At 52.0% G+C, this 25637-nt stretch overlaps 1 protein-coding gene across 2 annotated transcripts; it reads right to left on the bottom strand.

The window, feature by feature from the left end:
- Nucleotides 1-2153: 2153 nt before the first annotated feature.
- On the bottom strand, nt 2154-23711 carry LOC124092094 (arylsulfatase D). Of its 2 annotated transcripts, none has more exons than XM_046443408.2 (10): nt 23378-23711; nt 20258-20407; nt 16996-17117; nt 15602-15721; nt 14583-15006; nt 13147-13283; nt 12140-12274; nt 8394-8556; nt 6680-6801; nt 2154-4996 (listed from the first exon to the last, which is right to left on the bottom strand). In XM_046443408.2, the coding sequence occupies exons 1-10, from the start codon at nt 23482-23484 to the stop codon at nt 4617-4619; spliced, it is 1860 nt and encodes a 619-aa protein (XP_046299364.1). In that variant the 5' UTR covers nt 23485-23711; the 3' UTR covers nt 2154-4616. The 2 variants fall into 2 exon arrangements, with proteins under 2 accessions (XP_046299364.1, XP_046299365.1); XM_046443409.2 differs by lacking the exon at nt 2154-4996 and adding an exon at nt 5003-5659 and having other exon boundaries at nt 23378-23708.
- Between the last annotated feature and the right edge of the window lie 1926 nt (nt 23712-25637).

Genomic DNA, 25637 nt, shown 5'->3' with positions numbered 1-25637 from the left:
CATGCTGTTTTGATTACTGCCGCTTTGTTGTGTATTTTTTTTTAATATTTTTTTCTTGTTGTTGGACCCAAGACTTTTATTTCATTTTTTTTTTAATTTTTATGTGGTGCTGAGGACCAAACCTAGTGTCTCCATGTGCTGAGCCCCAACCCCAGCCCCAATGTTGTGTATTTTTTTTTTAGAATTAGTAATAATTCTTTATTTTTTTAAATTTTTTATTTATTGTTTTTTTAGTTTTCGGCGGACACAACATCTTTGTTTGTATGTGGTGCTGAGGATCGAACCCGGGCTGCACGCATGCCAGGCGAGCGCGCTACCACTTGAGCCACATCCCCAGCCCCAATGTTGTGTATTTTTAAGTCGGTACATAGAACGCCTCCTACTTCATTCTTTTTGCTCAAAACACCTTTGCCTCTTTTGGGATTTTTTTTTTTTTTGACTCCTAGGAATTTTAGGATTGTTTTCTCTAGTTCATCAGTTCTTTGATAAAAATTGCATTGCATTTGTACCTGGCTTGGGGTAGTATGGGCATTTTAACAATATTGAGTCTTCCTATCCATGAACATGGGATGCCTTTTTCTGTGTATGACTCTGTCTCCAGTTTCTTTCCTCAATGTTTTATAATTTTTCATTACAGAGATCTTTCACTGCTTTAAGAAATCTTTGTTCCTGTGTTTAAGGAAGTTATTTTGCTTTTCTTTTGTTTTGGTATTTTGATGGAGAAAGGTTGATCAGTGAGTATCAACTTATTGTTAATTAGTAGTAACTTTGTGATGTACTATTGCACCTGAGCATGACTGTTAATAACAATAATGTCTGGCACATTTGGAAAAGTGAGAAGGAATTTGCATGTTTTTATCATAAAGAAATGATAGACATATAGAAATATAGTTGTTTACCCAGATTTAAACATTATGCAACGTACTCATGTAGTGAAACATCTCCTGGTACCCCATAAATATGTATAATTTTTATGTTTGTACATATTAGCTAAAATACATTTAAATTGTGATTTTTTTCATGAGATTGAGTTTTGAAAATTCCTGAATAATTTTTTGTAAAATGCCCCTGATTTGGGATTCATTTCATTGCTGATCCCAGAACTGAGGAAGAGGAGGGATCGTGCTCCCCTTCATGATGGGCTCCCTTGGAAAGTAGCTGATTTTATAATGTGTACCAGATTATAACCTATAAAAAAGTCCAGAGATATAGATCAATAGCTGCCCAATGGAGTCAAAATGACTCAAGGCTTTCCCTTCAGGTGTGGACTCAACAACTGCCTGGCATCCTGCAGTTACCCTTCTACCTTCCTCCTGCTGGAATGTGTATGAGATGTGTCATACTGTGGCAGTCATCTTGAGACCATGAAGCCAACTTTACCTGTTAAAAATGGTAGAGCCCATATTATCTAGGAAAGAACATACTCTTCTCTCATTTAAGACATTCTTGTTCCCAGTCTCCTCTAGTCCTCTCTAATCATTTAAGCAGTGAGTTCGTGACTGCCATCTAGGATTTCCAAGAGGAGAATTTGTTAATTCATTTTCTCTCCATGAATAAATGGCAAAAATCTGGTAAGTTACTCAAAGTCAGGGGGTGTACGTAGGAGAAGAATTTTGAACGTGGACTACAGGAACAAATGAAACCACCCAGGGAGAATCTATCAGAATTTCAGAGTCCTGAGAAATGGCCTTGTATCCTCTGTACCCATTGTTTCTGCCTCCTCTTGGGCCAGAGCCATGGAGTTGGCCAACCATGGACTGAACCTTGGACACCATGATCCCCAAATACACTTTTCCTCCTCTAAGTTATTCTTGTTGAGACTTGTGGTCACCATGTGGTAAGATCTGACTACAACAGCATCAATTTGAATGTTTTCCAGTTTGATGGAGTGGTTTTATCCAAAACCAACCTAAATCAGGTAAAAGATGAGGGAGCTCTTGCAGCCCATGCTCCATGACAGTTGCTATTTTGTCACTTTAATTTGTGTTGGGACTTCCCTGTTACTCTAGATGTTCTCCCGGATGGATTCTGAAGCCTGAACTCTATGCACCGCCTCCCTTGGCTCACATTCCCTGTGGCTGCAGGTTAAATCCAGCCAGCAAAGAACTTGGCTTAACTTTCCATCACTGTGACAAAAAAACTGGCGAGACCAATTGAGAGGAAGAAAGGTTTATTTTGGCTCCTGGTGTCCGAGTTTTGGTCCATGGTTGGCCGACTCCATGGCTCTGGCCCAAGGGGAACAGAACAAAATGGCAGAATGGCCTGGAAGAGGAGAGCAGCTCAGGACAGGGCAGCCAGGAAGCCAGGGGTTGGAGAGAGAAGGGGTCAGGCACAAGAATAATGTGTTCTTCAGTTCTTTGTTGCTGTGACAAAATACCTGAGCCAAGCAACTTAGATTTATTTTGGTTCACAGTTTCACAGATCTCTGTCCATAGTTGGCTGGCTCAGGGCTCTGGGTCTGAAGTAAGGCAGACCATTATGGTGGAAGGGTGTGGAGGAGGAACTCAGCTTAGGACAGGGCAGGAGGAAGGAGAGATGGGGGAAGAAAAGCCAGGGACAGGATATAGTCCCCAAGGCCACACCCCCAAGGAAGCATTTCCTCCAAGTAGGCTCCATGTCCTACCATCTCCCAGTCACCCGTTCAGCCCTCAATGGACTAACCCACTGATGAGCTCAGAGCTCTCGAGATCCAATCACCTCCCCAAAGCCTACCTCTGCACTCTTGCCCTGGGGACCACACTTTCAACACAAGAGACTTTGAAGGACATTCTGGATCTAAACCACAACAAAACCCTCTACCTATAATTCATTTCCCTCCAAGGACTTTAAGAGCCAGGGCAGGTAGGGTCAGCTGCCTGGTTAGCAGAACCCTCCGCCCTTGTCTGGGACCCTCGCCCAGGGAGACACTCTGCCCCCCTGATCTCTGGATGACAGAAGCTTCCATGGCTGGGTATCACAGTGGCTCCTTGGTTGGGTCCAATTTCAAGTTGGTGGCTAGAGACAGAACAGGAATGCATGTCCTGTGCTTGAGATGAGTGGCAGGAAGACCCTCGCCAAAGAAGTTCTTTGTTCAAGACCAGCAATGGGACAGCTGGGAACAGGTGCAGGGAGATCTGACCATAGCTGCCCGCCCAGAAGTAACTGGCCTCAGCAAGACCCACATTTACATGCTAAGAGATATGTTAGAGGGGGCCCTTATAGGATGTTAGGCCATGTGCAAATTGGAATAGGCTCACTGAGAGAGGGCTATTCAGCCAGTGTCAGTTTCTAGTCCCCAAACCTATATGTGCTGATTGCCCCTTGATTTCCTTGCTATGTGGATCAATGCAAGAAATAATGCTTACTCTGTGTTAGCTGGGTTGCATTTCTGTGCTGCAGGACCTCACAAACCTCCCTGCCTCCCTGTTCCCTCGAATACTGCTCTCACTTGGTCCCTGGTACGAAAGCTCTGGATTTTTAATTTATTTTTTAAACTCAGGGGTGCTTAACCACTGAGCCACACCCCCAGCCCCCTTTTTAAAAAAATTTGAGACAGGAGTCTTGCTAAGTTGCCGAGGCTGGCCTCCAACTGGTGATCCTCCTGCCTCAGCCTCCAGAGCCAGTGGGATTACAGGTGTGTGCCACCGCGACCTTAAATAATTGAAGCATGCAAGGTGCCTTTCTTTGATCTATCTGAAGGCTCTAGGGCTTTGTCCAAGGTGGAAACCATACATCCAGAGGCCTTCTGCTCTTTTGATGATCATTTGCTAATAACAGGTACTGGTATTTGCGTGTGCTTCCCAGCAGGATGAGATAAAGGGTGTTTCTTCTGGCAGTTTTAGTGATACATCAAAAACCTCGGCCCACTCAAGGAAGCTGTTCTCATTTATATGCCGCAGAGACTTACTCTTGCTTCACGAGAGCCAGGTATTTCTCAATTTCCGGTTCTCTCTACAGAGAGCTGAAAGCCAAAAGTTGTGGGTTCTGTGATAATTATCCTTCACAGGGACAGACTCAGAGGAGAGGAGGCCTCTTAGTTCTGGCTCTATCCTATTGCCTGGATTGGGTATGGGAGGGCCAGGGCTGCAGCAACCCTCCTGACACCAGGGGGCCCACTCTCCCATAGTTAGGGCAGTACAGCAGGAAGTTGGGATGAACTTGTGTCCCTCTGGGCCTCCCATTTCCTGGGAGACATTATCCTGCAATCTTGTTGAAAGTTTTCTTATTCTCTGGGACTTTTGTGGATAGCCTGGAGGCAATTTCTAAGTCACACAGCAAGGGTACCAAGACAGTGACCCCAAGAGGTGGCCATGAGGGTCAATCCTCGGCGATCACTGATTCCCAAGCACAGAACAGGATCTTTACTCGGCCAACCTAAGTGGACTGGGTGCAGACCCGTTTGCTTGGCCTGTGGTCAGGCTAGGTGTTCCCAATGCAGCTCTGTGGTGATTGGCAGCTGAGGGGACAGGAAGTCAGCCCCTGTGAGACCCCAGGGTCAGGAGAGGGGTGGTCCCTGGAATCCTCTCAGAGCAAGATGGCTCAGTGACCCACTCCCGGCTGCCGCAGGGTCCTCAAGGGGGGAACGGGGGAGGGGTCTCCTTGGAGACGCTGTCCCCTGGTGGCCCTGGGACACCTTCTCATGGCGCTGGCTCTTGGGAGGAGCTGTCCCCGTCGTCGCTGCTGCAGGAGCAGAAGGGGAAGGTGCCGCAGCAGGGCTGCAGCCACGGCTTCCACAGGACGTTGCCCAGGGTCAGCTGCTGCGGGACAGGACGCAGGGTCCCCCGGTGCCGCGCCACGGCCTCGCCCACGCGCTGGACCACGGCGTGGAACAGCGGCTCCGAGTCGGGGGACAGTGGCCGGGCCTCGGAAGGGTCGCTGGAGAGGTCGAAGAGCAGGGGCGGGCTGTGCTGGGTGACGCCGTCCCCGGAGCAGGGGCACAGATGCTGGTTCCCGCAGGCGCCCGAGCCCGCGGGCTGGAACCTCGGTGTCGTGTAGTGGACCTTCCAGAGCCTCCCACCTGTGGGCATAGCGGCGACAGCGGCGCGGCTCAGGGTGGCCCTGCGCCCCACGTCCCTGTCCAGGTCGCCGGTGTCTATGGGCGTGCGCCCCGGCAGACAGGGTAGGCGGCAGAGGGACTCGGGGATGGACAGATGGTCGGACACAGGGTTGGGATCCGCGCAGGACAGGTGATATATGTATAGACATGGTGGGGGGGGGGGGTTGACAGACAGATATATATATATATAAAATCTCTGTGCATTTATCAGTCATCTAGGTCCGGCTGTCTGTCCACCAATAATCTATCATCTATTTTTTCTATTCTGTCTATTTACCTTCCTAACTTCTGTTAATTATCTATCTATCTATCTATCTGTCTATCTATCTATCCATCCATCCATCCATCCATCCATATCCATCATCTACCTACCTATCTGTCCAGCTATTCATTATCTGTGAGTCTGTGTACCTGTCAATCATCTCTGCCAGCACCCGACCATTCTATCTATCTATATGTCTGACTCTCTGCACCCATCTGTCAATCATCACCACCCGTCTGCGCATCTGTGTATCTCTGTTTGATGGTCAATCATCTCTCCTTGTCCATCACCTAGCAATCTTTCCACGGAGCATCTGTGTATCTGTGCTTCTATCAATCATCCTGATGGGAGTCTGGATGTCCCTGTGAACGCAGGTTTTCAGATGAGATTAGCATGTACATCAAAATAACTAGACAAAAGCAGGGGACCCCCCTAGATCAGCTGTGCATATACCTATTCTTTAGATCCATCTCTATGTCTATCCATCCACATAGCATCTGTCTATCTACCTATCCATCTACCCATCCACTCATCTATTCATCATCTATCTATCTATGTATCTATCTATGTATCTATCTATCTATTCTCCTGCTCATCTATCCATCCAACCATCCATCTATCCACCCACCCATCCAACATCCATTTATCCATCCATCCATTATTATCTATCTATCTATCCATCCATTCACCATCTATCTATCCACCCTTCCATCTATCCATCCATTCATCTATCCATCCATCCACCCATCATCTATCTATTCACCCTCCTGCCCATCCATCCATCCACCAATCCACCATCCATCTATCCATCCACCCTCCCATCCATCCATCCATCCACAATACATCTATCCACCCACTCACCATCATCTATCTACCCGTCCATCCATCCATCTATCCATCCAACCATCCATCATCTAGCTAGCTAGTGATCCACCCATCTATCCACCAATCCATCATCCATCTATCCATCCATCCATCATCCATCCATCCATCCATCCACCCACTCATCCATCCATCTATCCTTCCACCCACTCATCCATCCATCTATCCTTCCACCCACTAATCCATCCATCTATTCATCCATTCCCCCATCCATCCATGTATCCATGTATCCATCCATCCATCCATCCATCTACCATCCATCATCCATCCATCCATGTACCCATCTACCCATCCACTCATCATCTATCTATGTATTCCAGCTATCTATCTATCTATTATCTATCTATCTATCTATCTATCTATCTATCTATCTATCTATCTTCCTGCCCACATATCCACCCATCCATCCATCCATCCATCCATCTATCCATCTTCCTCCCTCCTCCGGCTGCATCTCCCAGCGCCCCCTGGCGCCCGGCAGCAGGACCTGCGGTACTCACTCTCCCTGTGGTGCCAGCGGGCCGCGTGCAGGAACTGTCCACAGTAGTGGAAGAGGAACTCGTGCTCAGAGTGCTCCACATCTCCTCGCAGCAGCGGTACCAGGCTGCGGCCGTCAATCACCCTGATTGATGCAGAGAGCAAGGGCGGGGTCAGACCAAGGATGCTCAGGAGCAGTGACGGCCAGTGGGGGGATGCGAGCCCGGGGCTAGAAGGGCCCCAGATGAGTGCGTCACGGAGACTCCTCAACCGAGTGGCGCTGGGTATTCTAACAAGAGGCCTGTGGTATTCTAAGACACAACGCCATCTCGTAGGCAGCACCCCCTAACCATTATGCACACCCGCCCGCACCCTGCCATGACCCTGGATATGCATGTAGAGTCTCCTGAGTCCAGCCAGACAGCCAGGAAGTCCTGCTTTGTGATTTTAAAAAAATCTGAATATTGAATGTAGAAATGCAAGTGTTTTCCTCAAAAAAATATTTTAAGCCTATTAATTTATTTTTGCAGTGCTGGGGGTGGAACCCAGGTGCTCACCCCTGAGCTCAAGGTCCCCAGCCCTGTTTTTTTATTTTTAGTTGGAGTTGTCCCTCAGGGTCCCAGGGAGGCTCGGTGCCAGGACCCCTGTGGATACCCAAACCCAAGGGTGCCTACATCTGTTCCATGAGGAGACAGGATGTCCTCCTAGGACCCACGGATCTCCTCCTGCATGGAATTGCTGTAGTTTAGGGAATGAGACCAGAAAAATATCTGTCTGTGTTCAGTATGACTCAGTTCTTAAAATACTTCCCATGTGGACTTGGTGGAATTGTCAACACAGAACCCCAAGACACAGAGCACTGGGTGTATAATCATGTGGCTGGGAAGGTATTTGGTGGATGAGAGCAACCACCAACATCATTTGAGTTTAGGTTGAGCTGCTAACCCACAATAACATTGGTGGGCATTGTCTAAGTAGTTGAAGGCCTTCAAGGCAAAGAACAGGTCTACTGGAGAAGATGGGATTTTTTTGGTCTCAAGACTGGCATAGAAATAATGTCCAGGGGTGCAGTCTGCTCCCTGAGGGCAAGGCTTTTGGATTTACTACTGGCTATCACACGCCCGTGAGCCAGCTCTTTAAAATAAATGTCTTCAGTAGACAGATTGACAGAGGATAGATAGATAGGTGACAGATGTAGACAATGAATCGATAACAAATGTTAGATACAGAGATGGAAGATGGAGGGATGTTGATAGACAGCAGATAAAAACATGATGGATAGGTAGTTAGATGATGGATAGATAAATGATAGGTTGATGATAGATAGATAGATGGCAGATAGATAATCTCCACGGAGACATATTTTTATACACACACATACCCTAGTGACCAATCTGTCTTCAGAGACCTCATGATCCCCTGATATATAATACGAAAATTCTTCCACGGAGTGAGAAGTTGGGGGGACCCTAGACCTTCCATTAAATAGGAGAACTAGTCACTGTAAATGTAGTTGAGAGCAAATCAGCACCAGCATACTGATTTTCCCCTCCCTCCCTTCCTCCCTAGTGCTGAGCATGGAGCCCAGGGTCTCTCAGTGCCAGGGAACTTTGCCGGTGCTCACCACTGAGCTGCACCCCAGTTGTCATAGAGCATTCCTTAGTGGCATTTCCAGCCCTGAACTGAGAGCGAGGGGGGCTCATAGGAGGGAGGGAAGACGACCTTGTGAACACGGACCTGTCCTGGGGCACCTGGCCGCCCCCCAGCTGGACCACGGTGGGGAACACGTCCATCAGGCTGGTGGGCTCCTGGATCACACGGCCAGCGGGCAGCACACCAGGCCACCGGAAGATCCCAGGGACTCGGATGCCCCCTTCCCAGCCACCCATGCCTTTGCCACCTGCCAGGAGATGACATCAATCATGGTTGGGCCTCTGCAGGGACCGTCCTACCCTAAAGAGGTGTGTGGCTGAGGACGTTAGGGGTGGGGACCCAGCAGGCAGGCATAAGGCAGGGCGCCATCTTCCTCCTTTTCCATCTCTACATCCACCTCCTTCTTCTCCATCTCTTCCTTTACTATCCCCTCCTCTTCCTCCTCCTCCTCCCTCTCCTTCTCCTCTTCCTCCATCTCCTCCTCCTCCTCCCTCTCCTCCTGCTCTTCCTACGCCTCCATGTCCTCCTAGTCCTCCATCTCCACGTCCTCCTCCACCATCTCCTAGTCCTTCTCTTCCCTCTCCTCCTCCTCCTCCTTACCTCTTCTCCTCCTCCTCCTCTTCATCATCATTACTTATCCTCCTCCTCCTCTCTCCTCCTCCTCCTCATCAACATCATCATCTCTCTTCTGTCTCCTCCTCCTCCTCCTCCTCCTCCACCATCTCCTCCTCCTTGTCCTCCCTATCCTCCTCCTACTAGTCATCATCTGTCCTTCTCCTCCTCATCTCTCCTCCTCCTCCTATTCCTCATCATCAGCTCTTCTCCTCCCCCTCATGTTTCCTCCTCTTCCTCTTCCTCATCATCATCATCTCTCCTCCTCCACTTCCTCCTCCTCCATCTCCTCCTACTCCTCCACCTTTTTGTCCTCATTTTCCATCTCATCCTCCGTCTCCTCCCTTTCATTCTCCATCTCATCTCTCCTCCTCCTCGTCATCTCTCCTTCTCCTCCTTCTCCACGTCCTCCTCCTTTATCTTCTTCTGCTCCTCCTCCCTCTCCTTTTCCTCCTCCTCCTCCTCATCAACATCATTATCTCTCCTCCATCTCTTCCTCCTCCTCCTTCATCTCCTCCTGTTCCCCCTACTCCTTCCTCTCTTCTTCCTCCTAATCCCTCTACTCCTCCTACTTCTCCTCCTCCATCTCCTCCTACTTCTCCTCCTCCATCTCCTCCTTTTCCTCCTCCATTTCCTCCTCCTCCTCCTTCTCATCCTCCTCCATCTCCTCTTCGTCCATCCCCTCCTCCTTCTTCTTCTCCCTCTCCTTCTCTTCCTCCTCCTCATCTCTCCTCTTCATTTTTTACTTATCATCATCTGTCCTACATCTCCTTCTCTTCCTCTTTCTCCTCCTCCTTCTTCTCATCCTCTTCCTCCTCCTCCCCCTTCTTTCTTCTCTCCTTCTCCTCCTCCTCCATCTACTCCTTCTCCATTCCTTCCTCCTTCTCCTCCCTCTCCTTTTCCTCATCTCTCCTCCTCCTCCCCCTCATCATCATCATCATCATCATCTCTCTTCCTCCTCCTCCTTCTCCTTTTATTCCTCCTTCCCCTCCTCTTCATCCATTTCCTCCTCATCCATCTCCTCCTTCTCCTCTATCTCTTTCTATTCCTCCTCCATCTCCTCCTCCTCCACCTTGTGTCCCTCTCCTCCATCTCCTCCTCCTACCTTTCCTCCTAGTTCTCATCTCTCCTCCTCTTCATCTCTCCTCCTCCTCCTCCTCATCATCATCATCATTCTCCTCTTCCCCCTACTTCTTTACCTCCTCCTCCCCCTCCCTCTTTTCCTCCTCCACCTCATTTTCCTCCATCTCCTCCTCCTCTTCTTCGCTCTCCTCCTCCTCCTCCTCATCATCATCATTATCTCTCCTTCATCTCTTCCTCCTCCTCCTCTTCCCCCTTCTCCCTTATCTCCTCCTCCTTCTCCTGCTCCTTCTCATCCTCCTTTTCCTAATCTCACTCCTCCTCCTCCATCACTTCATTCTCTTTCTCCTCCTCTTCCTCCTCCTCCTTCTTGTCCTCCCTCTCCTCATCATTCTTTTCCTCCTCCTCCTCCTTCTGCATCTCCTCCTCCTTCTTCTTCTCCTCCTACTGCTCCTTCTCTTCCTCCTTCTCATTTCTCTCCTCCTCTTCCTTCTCCTCCTCCATCTCCTCTTCCTTTTTCTCTTCCATCTTCTATTTCTCCTCCTCCTCCTCCTCCTCCTTATCCTCTTCCTCCTTCTCCTCCTCCTTTCTCATTTCCCTCCTTCTCCTCCTCTTCCTCCTCCATCTCCTCCTTCTTCTCCTCTGTCTCCTCTTCCTTTTCCTCCCCTCCTCCTACTCCTCCTCCATCTTCTCTTCCTCCTCCTCCGCCTCTTTCTTCTTCTCCTCCTTCTCCTCTTACTCCTCCTGCTCCCCGTTGTCCTCCTCCTCCTCCTTCTGTCCATTGTCCTCCTGCTCCTCCTCCTTCTCCTTCATCTCCTTCTTCTCCCCCATCTCCTTGTTCTTCTTCTCCCTCTCCTCTTCCTCCTTCTCATCTCTCCTTCTCCTCCTCTTCATCATCATTATCTCTCCTTTTCCTCCTCCTCCGCCTTCTCCTCCTTCTCCTTCTCCTCCTTTTCCTCCATCTCCTCCTCCTCTATCTCCTCCCCCTCCTCCTCCCCTCCTCCTCCTCCTCTCTCCTCTTCCTCCTCATCAACATCATATCTCTTTTCCATCTCCTCCTCTTCCTTCTTGTCTTCCTCTTCCTCCTCCTCTTCCTTCTTTCTCTCCTCCTCCTCCTCTTTCATATCCTCCTCCTCCTCCATCTCCTCATTTTTCTCTCTGTCTTCTTCTTCTCCTCCTCCTCCTCCATCTCATCCTCCTCCTTTTCCTCCAACTCATCCTCTTCCTCCATCTCCTCCTGCTTTTTCTACTCCTGCTTATATCGTCCTCCTCCTCATCTCTCTCTCCTCCTCCTCCATATCCTCCTCCTCCAGCTCCTCTTTCTCCTCTATTTTCTTTTTTTTCTCCTCCCTTTCCTCCTCCATCTCTTCCTCCTGCTCTATCTCCTCCTTCTCCTCCTCCATCCCCTCCTCCTTTTCTCCCTCTCCTCTTCCTCCTCCTCTTCATCATCATCATCTCTCCTCATCCTCCTCCTTCTTCTCCTTTTCCTCCTCTCCCTCCTTCTCCTCCTCCTTCATCTCTTCCTCCTCCATCTCCTCCTCCTTCTTCTCCCTCTCCTCCTCCTCCTCCTCATCCCTCCTCCTCCTCCTCATCATCATCATCTCTCCTCCACCTCCTCCTCCTCCTCCTCTTCCATCTCCTCATCCTCCTCCTGCTCGTTCTTCTTCTCCCACTGCTCATCTCCTCCTCCTCCTCCTCCTCCTCCTCCTCCTCCTCCTCCTCCTTCTCCTCCTCCTGCTCATCTCTATCCTCCTCCTCCTCCATCTCCTCCTTTTCCTCCTCCTCCTCCTCCTCCTCCTCTTGCTCCTTCTTCATGTCCTCCTCCTTTTTTTATATCCTCCTCCTCCTTCTCCTCCTTCTTCTCCTCCTTTTCCTCCTTCTCCTTCTTTTCCTCTTCCTCATCTCTCCTCCTCCTCCTTCTCCTCCTTCTTTTCCTCCTTGTACTTCTCCTCCTCCTCCTTTTTCTCCTCCTCCCACTCTCCTCCATCTCCTCCTTCTCCTCCTCCATCTCCTCCTCCTCCTCCTCTTCTTCATCATCATCCTTCCTCCCCCCACTTTGTAGTCTCCTTGCTCTGGCATCTCAGATGCGGGCTCCTTTGGCTCCCTGTCCCCGTCCCTTCCTGTGGCCAGCCCCTCACCTTTATAGATCCCGTTGTACCCCCCCAGCTGCTGGTGTTCTTCTGTGGCCTCCAGTAACCCTCCATGATCAGAGGCAAAATAGGTGAGCGTGGAGTTCTTCAGACCGTTCTCGTCAAGGGCGTGGAGGACTTTACCTGTGGAGAAGGTGGAAGGTGTCAGAGGGAGCGTCCACACTGGGTCTCAGCTGGTGGCATGCACTTCCCATTCTGTGGGCAAGCCACCTCATTCTGGACAGTCACAGAAAGAGCCCCCTGCCCAGAGCTCACAGGGGCATGTGTGATCACGGTGCTGAGACTGTTTTGCCCAGGTCTGCTTAGCACCGTGTCACCTCGAAAACCAGGAGAGACTTGCAAAGAAATATCCAGGATGTCGCCCGGAGGCGTGGTTTCGACGTGCGGTGCCTGTGGGGGTCAAGTGCCCTAATAAAAGTGTGAGAGGGTGGCTCGGGGCAGGGAAAAGCAATGACAGATTCCGGCCCACGTGGAAGGAACCACAACCAATAGCAGTCAAATATATGATGGCCATGATCAGCAGAGCAGGGGACACCTGCAAACCCAGCAGTAGCTCCCTGCACCATGGAGACCAGCGGTCCTTCCTACCACTGAAGGCACAGAGGCCAATTCACGAGGGATGTGAGCTGCTGTCCTCCTTGGGGACATCTGCCTCTCACGTAGCTCAGATGTCAGAATGTTTGTGCGAGGACGTGTCACCTGACCTGCGGGGGCTTCCACGTCTCCAAGAAATCCTCACAGATGGAAGGGTCTGCAAGTTCTTGCTTCTCTCTAGCCCTGAAAGCAGAGCCCCTTTTCTCCACGATGCTGAAAGCTAACGTTGTCTCTCTGCTTCCTGTAACCACTAAGGGTGACGCTGAATGACAGCTTCTCACAAAACTGATTGCCAACAAAATGATTGGTTTCGTGCAAAATTAGACTATCACTGGGAATAAGTGAACAAACAAGGGACAGGATTTGGGGTGTACTCTCCCCCATTCTTGATCTTGACTTACCTACAAACCAGTCCATCTCCTCCACGTTGTCTCCATATAAACCATGGCGGCTTCTCCCAAGGAAGGCTTTCGAGGTCACCAGAGGAGTGTGGACGTGCATCAGGGACACAAAGAGGAGAAAGGGCCTGTCCTTGTTTCTGAAAGAAGAAAACCACTTGAATTATGGATGGGAGATGATGGCCTCCACAGTGGACCTTGAATCTGATGCGTCCATGACCTGGGGTCACCTGCTGGGATTTCACTGTGAGGGGTCCCCCAAAAATTCAGGGGTGAGACCATGCAAGAAAGTTCACAGGTAAAAAGATTAGATTATAAGAGGTGTAACCTAATCAGTGGATTAATCCACTTGCATGGACTAACTAGGTGGTGACTGCAGCAGGTGGGGTGTGGCTGGAGGAGGGGGTCCCTGGGCTGTGCCTTTGGGGTCTCTGTCCTGTCCCTGGTGAGCAGAGCTCTCTCTGCTCCCTGGTGCCCTGTCCTGAGCTGCTCTCCTCCTCCAGGCCCTGCCGCCATTTTGTTCTGCCTCCCTTTGGGCCAGAGCCATGGAGTCGGCCAACTACGGACTGAACCTCGGACACCATGAGCCCCAAATAAACTCTTTCTTGTCTATTGTTCTTGTTGGGTGTTTTGGTCACAGTGGCAATTTTGTCTGAGTAAAACAGCATCCATGGTCAGTATAGTACAGGAAGAAGTTTTGAGAGGGAGGGATGGGACACCTCTCCACCCACCTCGTATTAGAGAACATTGCCACATTTACTCCATTATATTATTAGGTGCTGCTAATTCTGACTTTCCCTGATTTATAAATTAAATATCTTCACAGGTATGTATGCATATGGAAATAGCTATATATTATAATATATGTATGAATATTGATTTATAACATATATATGAATGGTTGGGTACTCTCCGGGGTTTCAGGCATTCCCTAGGCCTTGGAAGGAGTCCGCGGTGCATGACCACTACTCTGATACTTTCCAATGCAACCCCAGTAACTCAATACAGAGACGTGAGTGTGGAAACCAATTCATAGGAAGAGGTCAGACCTTTCCTTTTTCTTCTTTTTTTTAGCACCAGAGATGGAACCCAGGGGTGCTTCAACACTGAGTCCCATCCCCAGTCCTTTTGATATTTTATTTACAGAGTCTCACTGAGTCTCTTAGGGCCCCACCAAGTTGCTGGGGCTACCCTCCAACTTGCCATCCTCCTGCCTCAGCCTCCCAAGCTGCTAGGATGACAGACGTGGGCAAAGTGACTCCATAAAGAAATCCTGCAGCATATACACTGTGGAATACTATGTATCCATGAAGAAGGATAGCTTCCTTTCATTTGTGAATGAAGTGTGAGGTTGGACCTTTCCAATACACCTGTTGCTATTGGACCCCAGAGTAGCTCATGGCTCAGAACCTGCCCCCCCCCATCGTGAGGGTCCCCACCTTTGGATGTAGGCCGTGGCTTCCTGCAGCATCCGTCGGGTGGTGCTCCCCACATCCATGGGCTGCTCGGTGACCTGGTGGTTCCGCATGAGCACGCAGTTCCAGCGACGCACGAACCCACAGCTGGAGAACCACGTGATGAAGAAGAGGAAGACGAGGCTGGCCGCGCCCCCAACTACCGTCCAGGGAACCGAGAGGAGGCCGCTGAGCTTGGCGGCGGCAAGCGTCAGGACGCCCAGAGCCAGGACGCGGGTGTAGCGGCTGAACCGGGCAGCCACGCTGACCCACAGGTCGGGGGGCCTGTCGGGGTCGCAGTCGTTGATCAGGGTGAAGGGCAGGCCGTAGAAGTAGTCAAAGCCGTGGTTCAGCGGGTGGTGGCAGTGGTCCCCGCGGGATGCGCAGCTCACTCCCTGGTGCCACTTTCCTGCAGGTGGGGGTGGGTGGTCAGCCGCACCAAGGGCGCATGCGTTGCCTGGTACAAAAATCCCCGGGGCCATTTCGATGCGGTCAAGGGAAAGAAAACCTCCAAAAGAGCAGATCCTGAATCAGCGGAGGCCATGAGTGACCTCAGCCAGGATTTGCTTTTGGTTTTGGTACCAGGGATTGAACTGAGAGCCCCATCCCCAGCCCTTTTTGTGTTTTCTTTAGAGACAGGGTCTCGCTGAGTTGCTCAGGCCCTCGCTAAATGGCTGAGGTGGGCCTCCAACTTGCGGTCCTCCTGCCTCAGCCTCCCAAGCTACTGGAATTACAGGCGGCGGAGCCAGGCTCTGAAGAACTTTCTGATTCCTTGAGGCTGAAGAAGATAGACAGGTCCAGAGAAGGAAAGAGGACAAAGAATATATCAAAGAACCTTGACCGTCTGCAATGAGGAGAACTTCTGAACTGGAAACCATCCGAGAGCGCCAGAGCCGGGCCAGGTACCGACTCGAGAGGCGGAGCAGGATGAAAGTGTTTTTTTTCCTCTGGAGGAAATTGGTCCCTCCGCAATTGGATGGGAGGGGAATCAGGCGTCCGCATACCTACGAGGCCGGTGGCATAGCCTTGCTGCTTTAGGATTTTTGCAAAAGTGGTTTCGTTGGCAGGAAGCCCGCCAGAGGCCGCGTTCCAGTAGAGGACCCGGTACTTATCGTTGTCCATTCCTGTGGAACCGACAGCAGAGCAAGGTTCACGTTCCCTTTGCCAGGAACAGGTCTTAGCAAAGGGATTCTGGGCACCAGGGGACAGTGGGCAAGGATCTGGCTGTCAGCACTCGGGGAAGGTCGGAGGTGGTGCTCTGGGTATGAGTGGGTGCAGATCAGAGAGGTTGTTAAATGTGCTATGGTGCACAGCATGACCCCACCACAGAGCACCATCCGCCCCAATGTCAGCTGCATAAGTTGGACACACCTTGCCTATCATGAGAACCGACCCAGTATCTATCTATCTATCTATCTATCTATCTATCTATCTATCTATCATTACCTATCATCCAGGTATCATTATGTCGCATCTATCCCCTTTCTATCCACACATCATTTATCTGTCACCTGTATGTGCATTATGTGTCTGTCACCTCTATATACCTCTATCACCCATCATTAGCTATCACCTGTTCCTCTATTATCTATTGACAGGATTGCTATCAATTGAGCATCATTGATACGTATTCCTTCATTGATGGTATCACCATCATCATCTATGGAGCATTGTCTATCACCTGTCAATCACCATATATCTGCTTCTCATCCACCAATGATGGTGGTCAACCCATCCCAGAAGGCTCCCTCCGTACAGCCTACCAAGGGCACCTACCTGGCAATTTGATGAGACAACAGCCGGTACATGGAAAATATCGGAAGGAAAAGAACCTTTCTCCTGCACCAGACATGCAGACATTTGTGTTGGGTGTTTTTTCCCTGAGTAATTTTTTTTTCTCTGAGTATCAGCACGATTCCCATAGAACCTGCATCGTGCTGCATGTCCCAGGTCAGCTAGGGACAATTTAGACCTCAGGAAGAGGTGTGTGACTCCCATTTGATTAACCCAGGGGTACCTAACCACTGAGCCCTGTCTGCAGCCCTATTTTGCATTTTATTTAGAGACAGGGTCTCACTGAGTTGCTTAGGGCCTCCTTTTGGCTGAGGCTGGCTTTGAACTCGTGATCCTCCTACCTCAGCCTCCCAACCGCTGGGATGACAGGCGTGTGCTACTGTGCCTGGCTTTGTGCATGGGTTTTAACAGCCACTGGGGGCTGAGGGTCCTGAGGGGGTGAGGGCATAGGATACCCTGTTCTGAGCACACACTGCAGGAAGGTGACAGGAGGGCACATTAGCCTTCACGTTACCAGTCTCTCGGAGATCGCTACCCAGATAGAGCAGCGATGGGGTCCAGGCTGCAGCCTGGAGCTGCTGTCCATGGTCCCTGGGACACCCACCTGATCGGAGGGCATATCTCCCGGTGAGAAAGGCAGCTCTGCTCGGGGTGCAGAGCGGGGCGGCCGCCAGGTGCTGGGTGAGTCTCACACCCTCCTCCGCCAGCCGGTCGATATTGGGGGTCCTGAGCAAATCAGATGAATGTCATTTGGGAAAGGGACGGGAACACACTGTGCTCCAGAAGAGGCCAGCATGGAACTTCCCGGGGAGGCATGGCACCTGTCTTAGTGCGCCCACTTCTCTGAGTTTGCAAAGGACAGATGAGGCTCACCCTGGGCGGTTCCTCCTACAGCCCTCCCCCACCTCAGCTGTTGCCAAAGCAACAAAGGGCCCCCAGATTTTGAATTTTGACTTTGGCCTGGGGGGGGGCTGGCACACAGACACCTTGCTGATTTCACTTTCGGGGGGTGATGAATGACAGATGTTGAACAGTGATTATAAACACAGGCTGCGTGAGAAGCTTTTGTCCAGCCAGGAATGAGGTGGGTTCTGAGTCCGCTGGAGGCAGTTTGGGCTCAGCCAGGACCTTGGGTGGGTTCGGGGTATGAAATGCACATCTGCGTGGTGACATTCTCCTCTTAGGGTGGGTTATGGGAGACCTCTGGTCACAATAACTCTGTGGTTACATCACAGGGCTTCTTAGAGGAAGATGGACTCCAACAAAATTACGTTTGAAGGAAGAGATGACCGATGTCACACACAAGGGCAAAGTTTTTGGCTTTTTCTTTTTTTTTGGGGGGGGTATGCAACCCAGGGGCTTGTGTGCTTTGAATATCCCATCAGCATTCCCGAAGGGTTCTCCCTGAGTTTCCTACCAGCTTTCTCAGGTGCAAAATTCAAAGAGAAGATGAAACACTTCACCTAAGAGCTTTTGCAGTCAGATGTGCAAAAATTGATTGAGAATCTCACTATAGATACGAATCCCAAAGGCAGTGACCCAGCCCCTAGAGCTCACTGAATTCCCCCGTGTACTGGCAGATGACAGGTGCTTGTCTCTCCCCTTCTACCTTGGAGGAGGCTGCATCTGGTGGGAGCGAAGCTATAGAAGCTCAGACCTTGTTCTTCATGCACCCAAAGCTGACCACCTAGTGGCCCCCCATAAGGACAGTTTTGTTCCCCTGAGGACAACTGGCAAAGTGCAGAGACACTGGGGGTGTCCCACTTTGGGATGTGGTGCTATTGGTGAGCAGCAGGTGGAGACCAGAAATGTTGTTCAACATCCTACAATGAACAGGATGGGCCCATCACAGAGAGTGATCTGGGCCAGTGTACCAGTAGGACCAAGGTAAAGAACCTTGTCAGTCCTTCCATCCATCCAGCCATCCAGCCACCCATGCACCCAAACAGCCAACCATCCATCCACCCATCCATCCATCCATCCTTCCACCCATCCACCCACCCATTCATCCACCATTCAACCATCCACCCATCTACCCATTTGCCCATCCAACCACCCATCTGCCCACCCATCCAACCACCCATCCATCCATCCATCCACCCACCCAGCCACCCATTCATCCATCCATCCATCCATCCATCCATCCATCCAGGCAACCATCTATCCATCCACCCATCCAGCCATCCATCCATCCATACATACATATATACATACATACATACATACATACATCCATACATACATACATACATACATACATACAGGCAACCATCTATCCATCCATCCATCCAGGCAACCATCCATCCATCCATCCATCCATACATCCAGGCAACCATCTATCCATCCATCCATCTATCCACCCATCCATCCATCCATCTATGCATCCATCCATCTATCCACCCATCCATCCATCCATCTATCCATCCATCCATCCATCTATCCACCCACCCACCCATCCATCCACCCATCCATCTATCCATCTATCCACCCACCCACCCATCCATCCACCCATCCATCTATCCACCCATCCATCCATCCATCTATCCACCCACCCACCCACCCATCCACCCATCCACCCATCTATCCATCCATCCATCCATCCAGGCAACCATCCACCCACCCATCTATCCATCCACCCACTCACCCACCCATCCACCCACCCACCCACCCATCCACCCATCCACCCACCCATCCACCCATCCATCCATCTATCCATGCACCATGGGTGGACAGGCAGATATACAAATGGATGATGCCTGGATGAAAACATGGACAGATGGGTGGGTGGAGGGATGGCTCGTTCATGGATGGATACATAAGATGCATGCTGATGGATTTGGGGTAAAATTCTAGTGATTTGCTAACCCTGAGAATAAAGGGCTCAGAACGGATTACAATTTTACAAGCCTGTGTGTAATCCTCTATACAGTTTAGCCAAAATAAGAAAATAACCCACACTCTCTACGATCCTCTGGCCTCCAAAGACCCCCATTCAGACCTTCTCCTTGACCCCCCATTTTTGCCCTAGTCTCCAGTCATACTGGGGATCAGGGTTTCTGTGAACACAGAATATGTGAGTATGTTTTGGACTCACTGCTTTCAAATCCTTTGGGTCTGAACCCAGCGGTGGCATTGCTGGGTCATAGTGTGATTCAGTCTTAAGCTTTTGAGGGGTCACCATATTGTTCTGCCAAGGGCCACCTGGAGCCCAGGAGCTGGAGAGGCAGGAGGAGGCTCCCTGGAGCCTGTGGAGGGAGCTGGACACTATTTTAAGAGGCAGGTCCTGTCCACACCTTGACCCCAGAACCTGTGAGTGGGACCTTGTATGGAAACAGGGTCTCTGCAGAGATCATTAGTGCAGGGTCCTGAGATGGGCTCCTCCTGGGTCAGGTGGCCCTCATGCCATGGCCATGTCCTCACGAGAGACAGAGGAGGGGACACACACCCAGAGGAGGAGCCACATGGAGAGACTGCAGTGAGGGGCCACCAGCCCAGGGCCACCTGGAGCCCAGGAGCTGGACAGGCAGGAGGAGCCCCCTGGAGGCTGTGGAGGGAGCTCAGGCTGGGACCCTGGTCCAGCTTCTGCCCTCCAGGGCTGGGGTGGGGGGGTGGTTCCTGGATTACTTTTAAGTCTCTTTGTCTTTGGTTATTTAATACAGCAGCCCCAGGAAAACCCTCACAAACTCAGCCCGGCCTCAAGTTGTTTGAGAGGGCTAAGACCCTGTTTTTACTCTTGGAAAAGAATCATGTGTGGTGCTGAGTTCTGGAGCACTAAGAAATTTCATTTGCCCTGGTCGATTTTAAGTGGATTATTCCCCTAAACTGCACACACACAGCACCACCCCACCACCCAAACCGCACTCTACCTCAGTGTACGGTTCCCATAGCAACCAACATCCCCGATGCCCAGATCATCTGCCAAGATCAGCAGGATGTTTGGCTTGGAGGCGTTCGGTGATTTCGGCTCACAGGTCTGCAGAAGCCAACATACAAGGAGGAGAAGCAGCGTGGAGTCCCTGCAGAGGAAAACAAAAGGCAGAAAATAAATGTACAGGATTTGGCATGCAAAGTATACACCATGCACATGTTGATGTCAGGGGTCTGGGGAGGGCTTGAACCGCACACTTATGATGCCAACTGAGCCCCAAGAGAATTATCCAGCTGTGGGAAGCCTCTGGTTTTGCATGGGGTCCAACAGCCCAAAGCGAACCAGGGTGGAGTCACTACTGCTAATGGCCACACAATCAAGATGACACTGAGAGGCCCATTTCCTCCCTGCACCCAAACTGGAGATTCTCAGCAAGCAATCAGAACCTGAGCCCTCATAATAAGAAGGTTCCCTCCACTTCAACCCCATGAAAACAGAGCAGAGGTCCCCTCTTTATCCTCCGGGGACACATTCCAGAACTCTCAGAGGAGGTAGAAAGTTCAGCTAGTACCTAACCCTATATAGACTATACTTTTCCAGTATATATAGATGCCTGTCATAACGTATGATTTATAATCTAGGCACAGCAAAGGATTAACAGGGCAAATCATAACCAAATAAAACAGTTTTAACAATGTGCTGTGACAAATGCCTGATTTACAAGTTTTGCACTTTCCGTTTTTTCCCACTTATTTTTGGACATCCGAGAACTGAATCCTGGGAGATTTCTGACCACTAAATTAAGGAACAGTTACTGAGTGCATTTGTGGTGACCTTTTGTCGCTACCAACACACCGGGGTGACCCTGGAAACACCCTTTCTTATTGTGCAAGTCATGGTCTCTTTGAGTTTGTTTTGTCACTAAATGGGTCCTCTGTGTTAAGGTCATTTGAGCTCAACTCTCAGTAAAGCGCGGACGAACTTGTCGAGAGTTGGGGTTCAGAGCCCAGGGCCTGCCGTTTGGGGTCCTCGGAGTGTCAGGAGGCGGCTGATGCTTGGCAGGCTCCTTAGCCCACAGTGCGCGGAGCCAAGGCTGCGCTAAGCGGCAGGCAGGGCACTGGGAGGACCGGACCAGCAGGGACACTAGGATTTTAAACCACAGATGGGGGATTCACAGCAACCCCAGAGACCAGGGCAGCAGGCAGAGAGTCCCTGAGCGTCTGAACAGGGGGCCAGGAGCCCCACCGCCCCAGCGGCTACTAGGAGCGTCACTGGCGGGTCCTGGGCTCCACCCGCCCCAGGACCCAGAAGGACTGGGTTGTCCCTGACGCGCTGGGGGTGGGGCAACCGGGGAGGGCAGGAGGGCAGAGTCAATGTGACGTCACAGTGTGTGTGTGGGGGGAGGGTAGCCTGAGGAAAGGGGCGGGGTCTGCGTAGATCTTGTGCGCCATCGGAGTGGGGGATCGCAGGCCAGTCTAACTGCTGGAGGGATGGGTATGCGAGGGCGCAGTGGGCGGACTGAAGGATCCAGAGCAGGACCCGCGAGTCCTAGTGGTGGGAGGGGGACCCAGCTGTGGCGGGGGCGGGGATGGAGGAGTCAAGGGTCCGCACCCTGCGGTTTTTAGTGGACGGTGGGAGGGGAGGTCATAAGTCCGTGCACGGCTGCGCTGGGGCGGGATGGGGAACTTGGGAGCCAGGAGCAGGACGGGGTGTGTCCTAGAGTGGGGGGGTGGTGAGTGGGCGTGCTGGGGGTGGGACAGGGACGAGCCTGAGTGTTGAGCACCGCGGAGCTGGGGCTGCGAGGGGGACGCGCCCTGGAGCTGGACTGCGCCTTCCTAGAGGGACCCAGGGTGGAGGGCGGTGCAAGGGCGTGCTCTAACATGCGCAGTGGACTGCAGGGGGCGGCGCAGGGGGCGTGTCCCAGAGGGGGCGTGCTGGGGGTGGGGCAAGGGGCGAGCCTCAGTGTGGGCGGGCAACGCAGAGCTGAGGCTGGGAGGGTTCGCGCCCAGGAGCCCACCAGGGCCTGTCTAGGGGGACACTAGGCCTTAAGGTGGGATGGCGCAAGGGGCGTGCCCTAGGATGGGGGGGAGGGCTGGACGTGCTGGGGGCGGGACCCGGGCGGGCCTTCGTATTGGGCACCGCCAAGCTGTCCCAGGGTGGACACAGGGGCCCAGGAGCGAATTGGGGAGTGACTTAGGAGGGAAAGGGGCGGCGCAGGGGTCCAGTGGCGGCCCTGGAGTTGGAGGGACCGTCGGTGCTGGGGGAGGGGAGAGAGGCCCGGCAGCGGGACAGCAGTGGCTTAGACTGTTCCTGGGGACTCCCCAGCAGCATCAGGGAGGGGGCGCGGGGCGTCCGGGGGGACTCAAGACAGGCCCCGAGTCGGGACCGTGTGGTTTTCTGGGAGTGACGGGGCGAGACGGCCTTATGGGGAGGGGACCGGACAGGAGTCTCAGCCTGGGTCAAGACCGTGTTGGGGGAGGAGCAGGATTGTGTCTTAGAGTGTGTGAAAGGCCATGGCTGGGGGTGGGGACCAGGGCGGGACACGGAGGGCTTCGAATTTATTGGGAAGACAGGGGCATCGGGCTGCGTGTCTTAAAAAATGTGTGTGGGGTGTGTCACAGCCGTGTCAGCGTGGGGCAGGGGAAGTGCCTTATAGAGACTGTGGGACCGTGGCCACCATGGGGAGGGGTCCCGGCTCCGAATGGGAGGGGCAGAGCGGGTCTTAGTGGGGGGACACTCCAGCGCATCTGTGTCGACCTGGTGTGGGGGGACAGAGGCCGTGAGGGGGCAGGGACCGGGTCTTGGAGGGGTTCGGAGGCCCGAGGGTCTCAGCGTGGGGAGGCGAGTCTCCGAGGCCCTGGGGTGGGGCGTCGCAGGCGCAGTTTCCGCAGCTCCACCCGGGGCCCCCCTCCTGCTCGGCCTGGACCCCCTCCTCCTGCTCGGCCCCCCACTCCCTCTGCGCCCCACCCCAGCGCTGCTCTCCGGGCTGCGCAGAGAATGCGCCCGGGGCTGGGTTTCGGTGACCCGCCATTTCCGGGCACCTCCGCTTCGTTCCCAGGGTCTCGCGCTTGTCCCCTCCCCAGGCCTGAGTGGCTCTGCATCAAGGAGTCCCGCGCACCTGGCGGTGGCCGAGGCGCGTCCCCTGGGCCTGCGAGCACTCTTCTGCGTGGATCCCATGGCTGAGTGCTGGCGCCGGGGCAGGACCTTGACCCCAGACCTGGGCATGATCCCGCCCACGCTGGCGTCTCCGCCCACCGGGCTGCTGGGCGCGCTCCTGGACCCCCACGGCTCACTTCATCCGATTAACCTCCCGACTCGGCCTGGGGAGTGGCGCCTGAAAACTGGTTCTCCGGGTCCGCACCGCCAGGTGAAGCTGGGGCTTCTGGAGCTGCTTAATCTGGATGGAGCCCGAGCAGGGTGACCGCCCCATGCAGGCAGGGCAGTTTAGGGAACCCTCCTCTTTTTTTATTCCTTCCAAGGGTCTTGGGACAGCCCCACCCCCCTCATAGAATTGGTGCGAATTCAGCTCCACCAGGCTCCGGTTTGGAATCTCCAGGGTGCTGGACTCTTGCTCCTTTGTGCACGCAGGCAGGGCCTGGGGTGAAGCCAGAATTAAACCGGCAGTCAGTATAGACAGGAAATGGAGTGAGGCCAATTTTGATGAGTCTGGCAAGTTGGAGACTGTTCCTTGAGGGATTGAAATGTTAGTTCCTTCAGAGCCCTTCCTCCACCCTTATGGAGCACCTGCCCTTGAGCCAATCTGCTGCTAAGATAGCTTGTCCCAGGAATTGCCCCTCCCTACAGGGAGCTCCAAGGTTTTTGATTAATTGTCCTTGGCTGCTCCACCCTGCCCTTCCCCCTTCAGCTCATCTGGTTCCCACCTTTTGACCAGCTCAGGAGCATCCCTGGGCCTAGTCAGGTTCCTAGGAAGGAGGAAGATGAGGGGAAGAGGGCCCCAGAACCAAGGAAGCCTAGGACACATAAAAAGGGCAGAACACCTTGCTTCCTGGGATACCAGGACACCAGCTATGGCCCCTTCTCCCTCCCAGGAGAAGTCTGTGTTCCCCCTTTTTAAATAAACCCTGCTTCATATGCTTGCTTCGGCGTGCTCCTCTAATGTTCAAACGTCAACATGTGGGAAGGCAGAACTCCTCACCAGTAACCATGGTATCATTTGGAGGTCCTACGAGCTCTTAATGCTTAAGTGCAGTTAGTGCAGCTGCTGTTAGGTTGGTGGTGGCGGCTTAGTGGCGACTTAGAACAAAGCAGCCCTCAAGAACATCAATCAGATGCTGGCGGAAATGCCTGTCAATCAGCAGGACCCCCTGGCCAATCCTGGAGTTCAGCCAACTCCCCTGACCAACTCCAAAGGGGCAAGGGACCCTAAAAACACCTTTTCCTGTCCCAAGCCCTTCTCTTCCTGCTGTAAGCCCCATAAAAGTCCAGTCCAGTCGAGCTTCCACGCGGTTTCTCCTCAGACCCTTCCCCTGTCCCCTCCGTGGGTTTAATTGAGTTCTGCCCGGGAGTGATACCTCAATAAAGTCTGTTCAGTGGCCCTTTTAAATCTGCATCCTTTGGTCGCTGCCTGCCTACCCTGATCTGACAGCTGCCACTCTTCAAGACTGGGGTGGAGGGCTTCCCCGCCTAGGCAGCTCCCAATCACCTGTTCAGTACAGAGCAGGCATGTTGGGTTCTGCTGAAGCTACTTCCCAGTTCTTTTTTTTTTTTAATTAAATTTCTCTCTCTCTTTTTTTTTTCTGGGGTTTTTCACAATCTGGAGTTGGTGAAGGGGTTCCCGTAATCCACTGTCTGACAGGATCACAGTGTGGGGGATGCTGTGGCAGGGTCACACCATCTAGAAACCAGAACCAAGGGGAATGTTAAGTGTTTTGTTTATGATCCTCATGATATGGAGAACAGGGTACCCCTCCATCAATAATAAAAGTACATGTTGCCTGAGAATGCAGGAAAATCCCCAGAATGAGGCCAAGGACACAATTGAGACAGGCCCCAAGGTGTGTTTCAGTATCTCTCAGGATACAAACCATAGTGTTTATTCCTTAAGAAATTCACAGAGAAAAAAATCACAAATCAGGGTTCCTGAGAAAAGCCTAACTGACTAGAAATGTTTATCCCATGGTTAACAATGTACACTGGTCTCCCCCCTGCCCTTTCTAAAGGCACAACTCATGCAACAGCCTAGTTACAGAAAAACAATTCCTGCGCCAAGTGTACAAGGACCACCATGTATAGCTTGCTTAATTAAAGGAAGATTATAGTATTCCCCTCCAGAACAAGAGGCTAATCAAAATACATCCCCCCCCCCAGTAACACACCCTCCTTTGCCTCACACAGGAATTCATGATGAAATTGAGAAA

This window comes from Marmota monax, unplaced genomic scaffold (assembly GCF_021218885.2).
Source record: "Marmota monax isolate L192 unplaced genomic scaffold, Marmota_monax_Labrador192_F-V1.1 WCK01_AAM20220418_F8-fsc00168, whole genome shotgun sequence".
Taxonomy (NCBI): domain Eukaryota; kingdom Metazoa; phylum Chordata; class Mammalia; order Rodentia; family Sciuridae; genus Marmota; species Marmota monax.
This window is presented reverse-complemented; position numbering and strand designations above follow the sequence as displayed.

Bases quoted from the DNA above. Each gene is read 5' to 3' on its own strand.
- LOC124092094 (XM_046443408.2), bottom strand. From the start codon at position 23,484: ATGCCCAGGTCTGGGGTCAAGGTCCTGCCCCGGCGCCAGCACTCAGCC. The intron at 20,408-23,377 runs GTGCGCGGGACT...TTTCCTCTGCAG, and splicing joins CGCGCCTCGGCCACCGCCAG to GGACTCCACGCTGCTTCTCC. The intron at 13,284-14,582 runs GTGGGGACCCTC...TTCTTCTTTCAG, and splicing joins GCCACGGCCTACATCCAAAG to AAACAAGGACAGGCCCTTTC.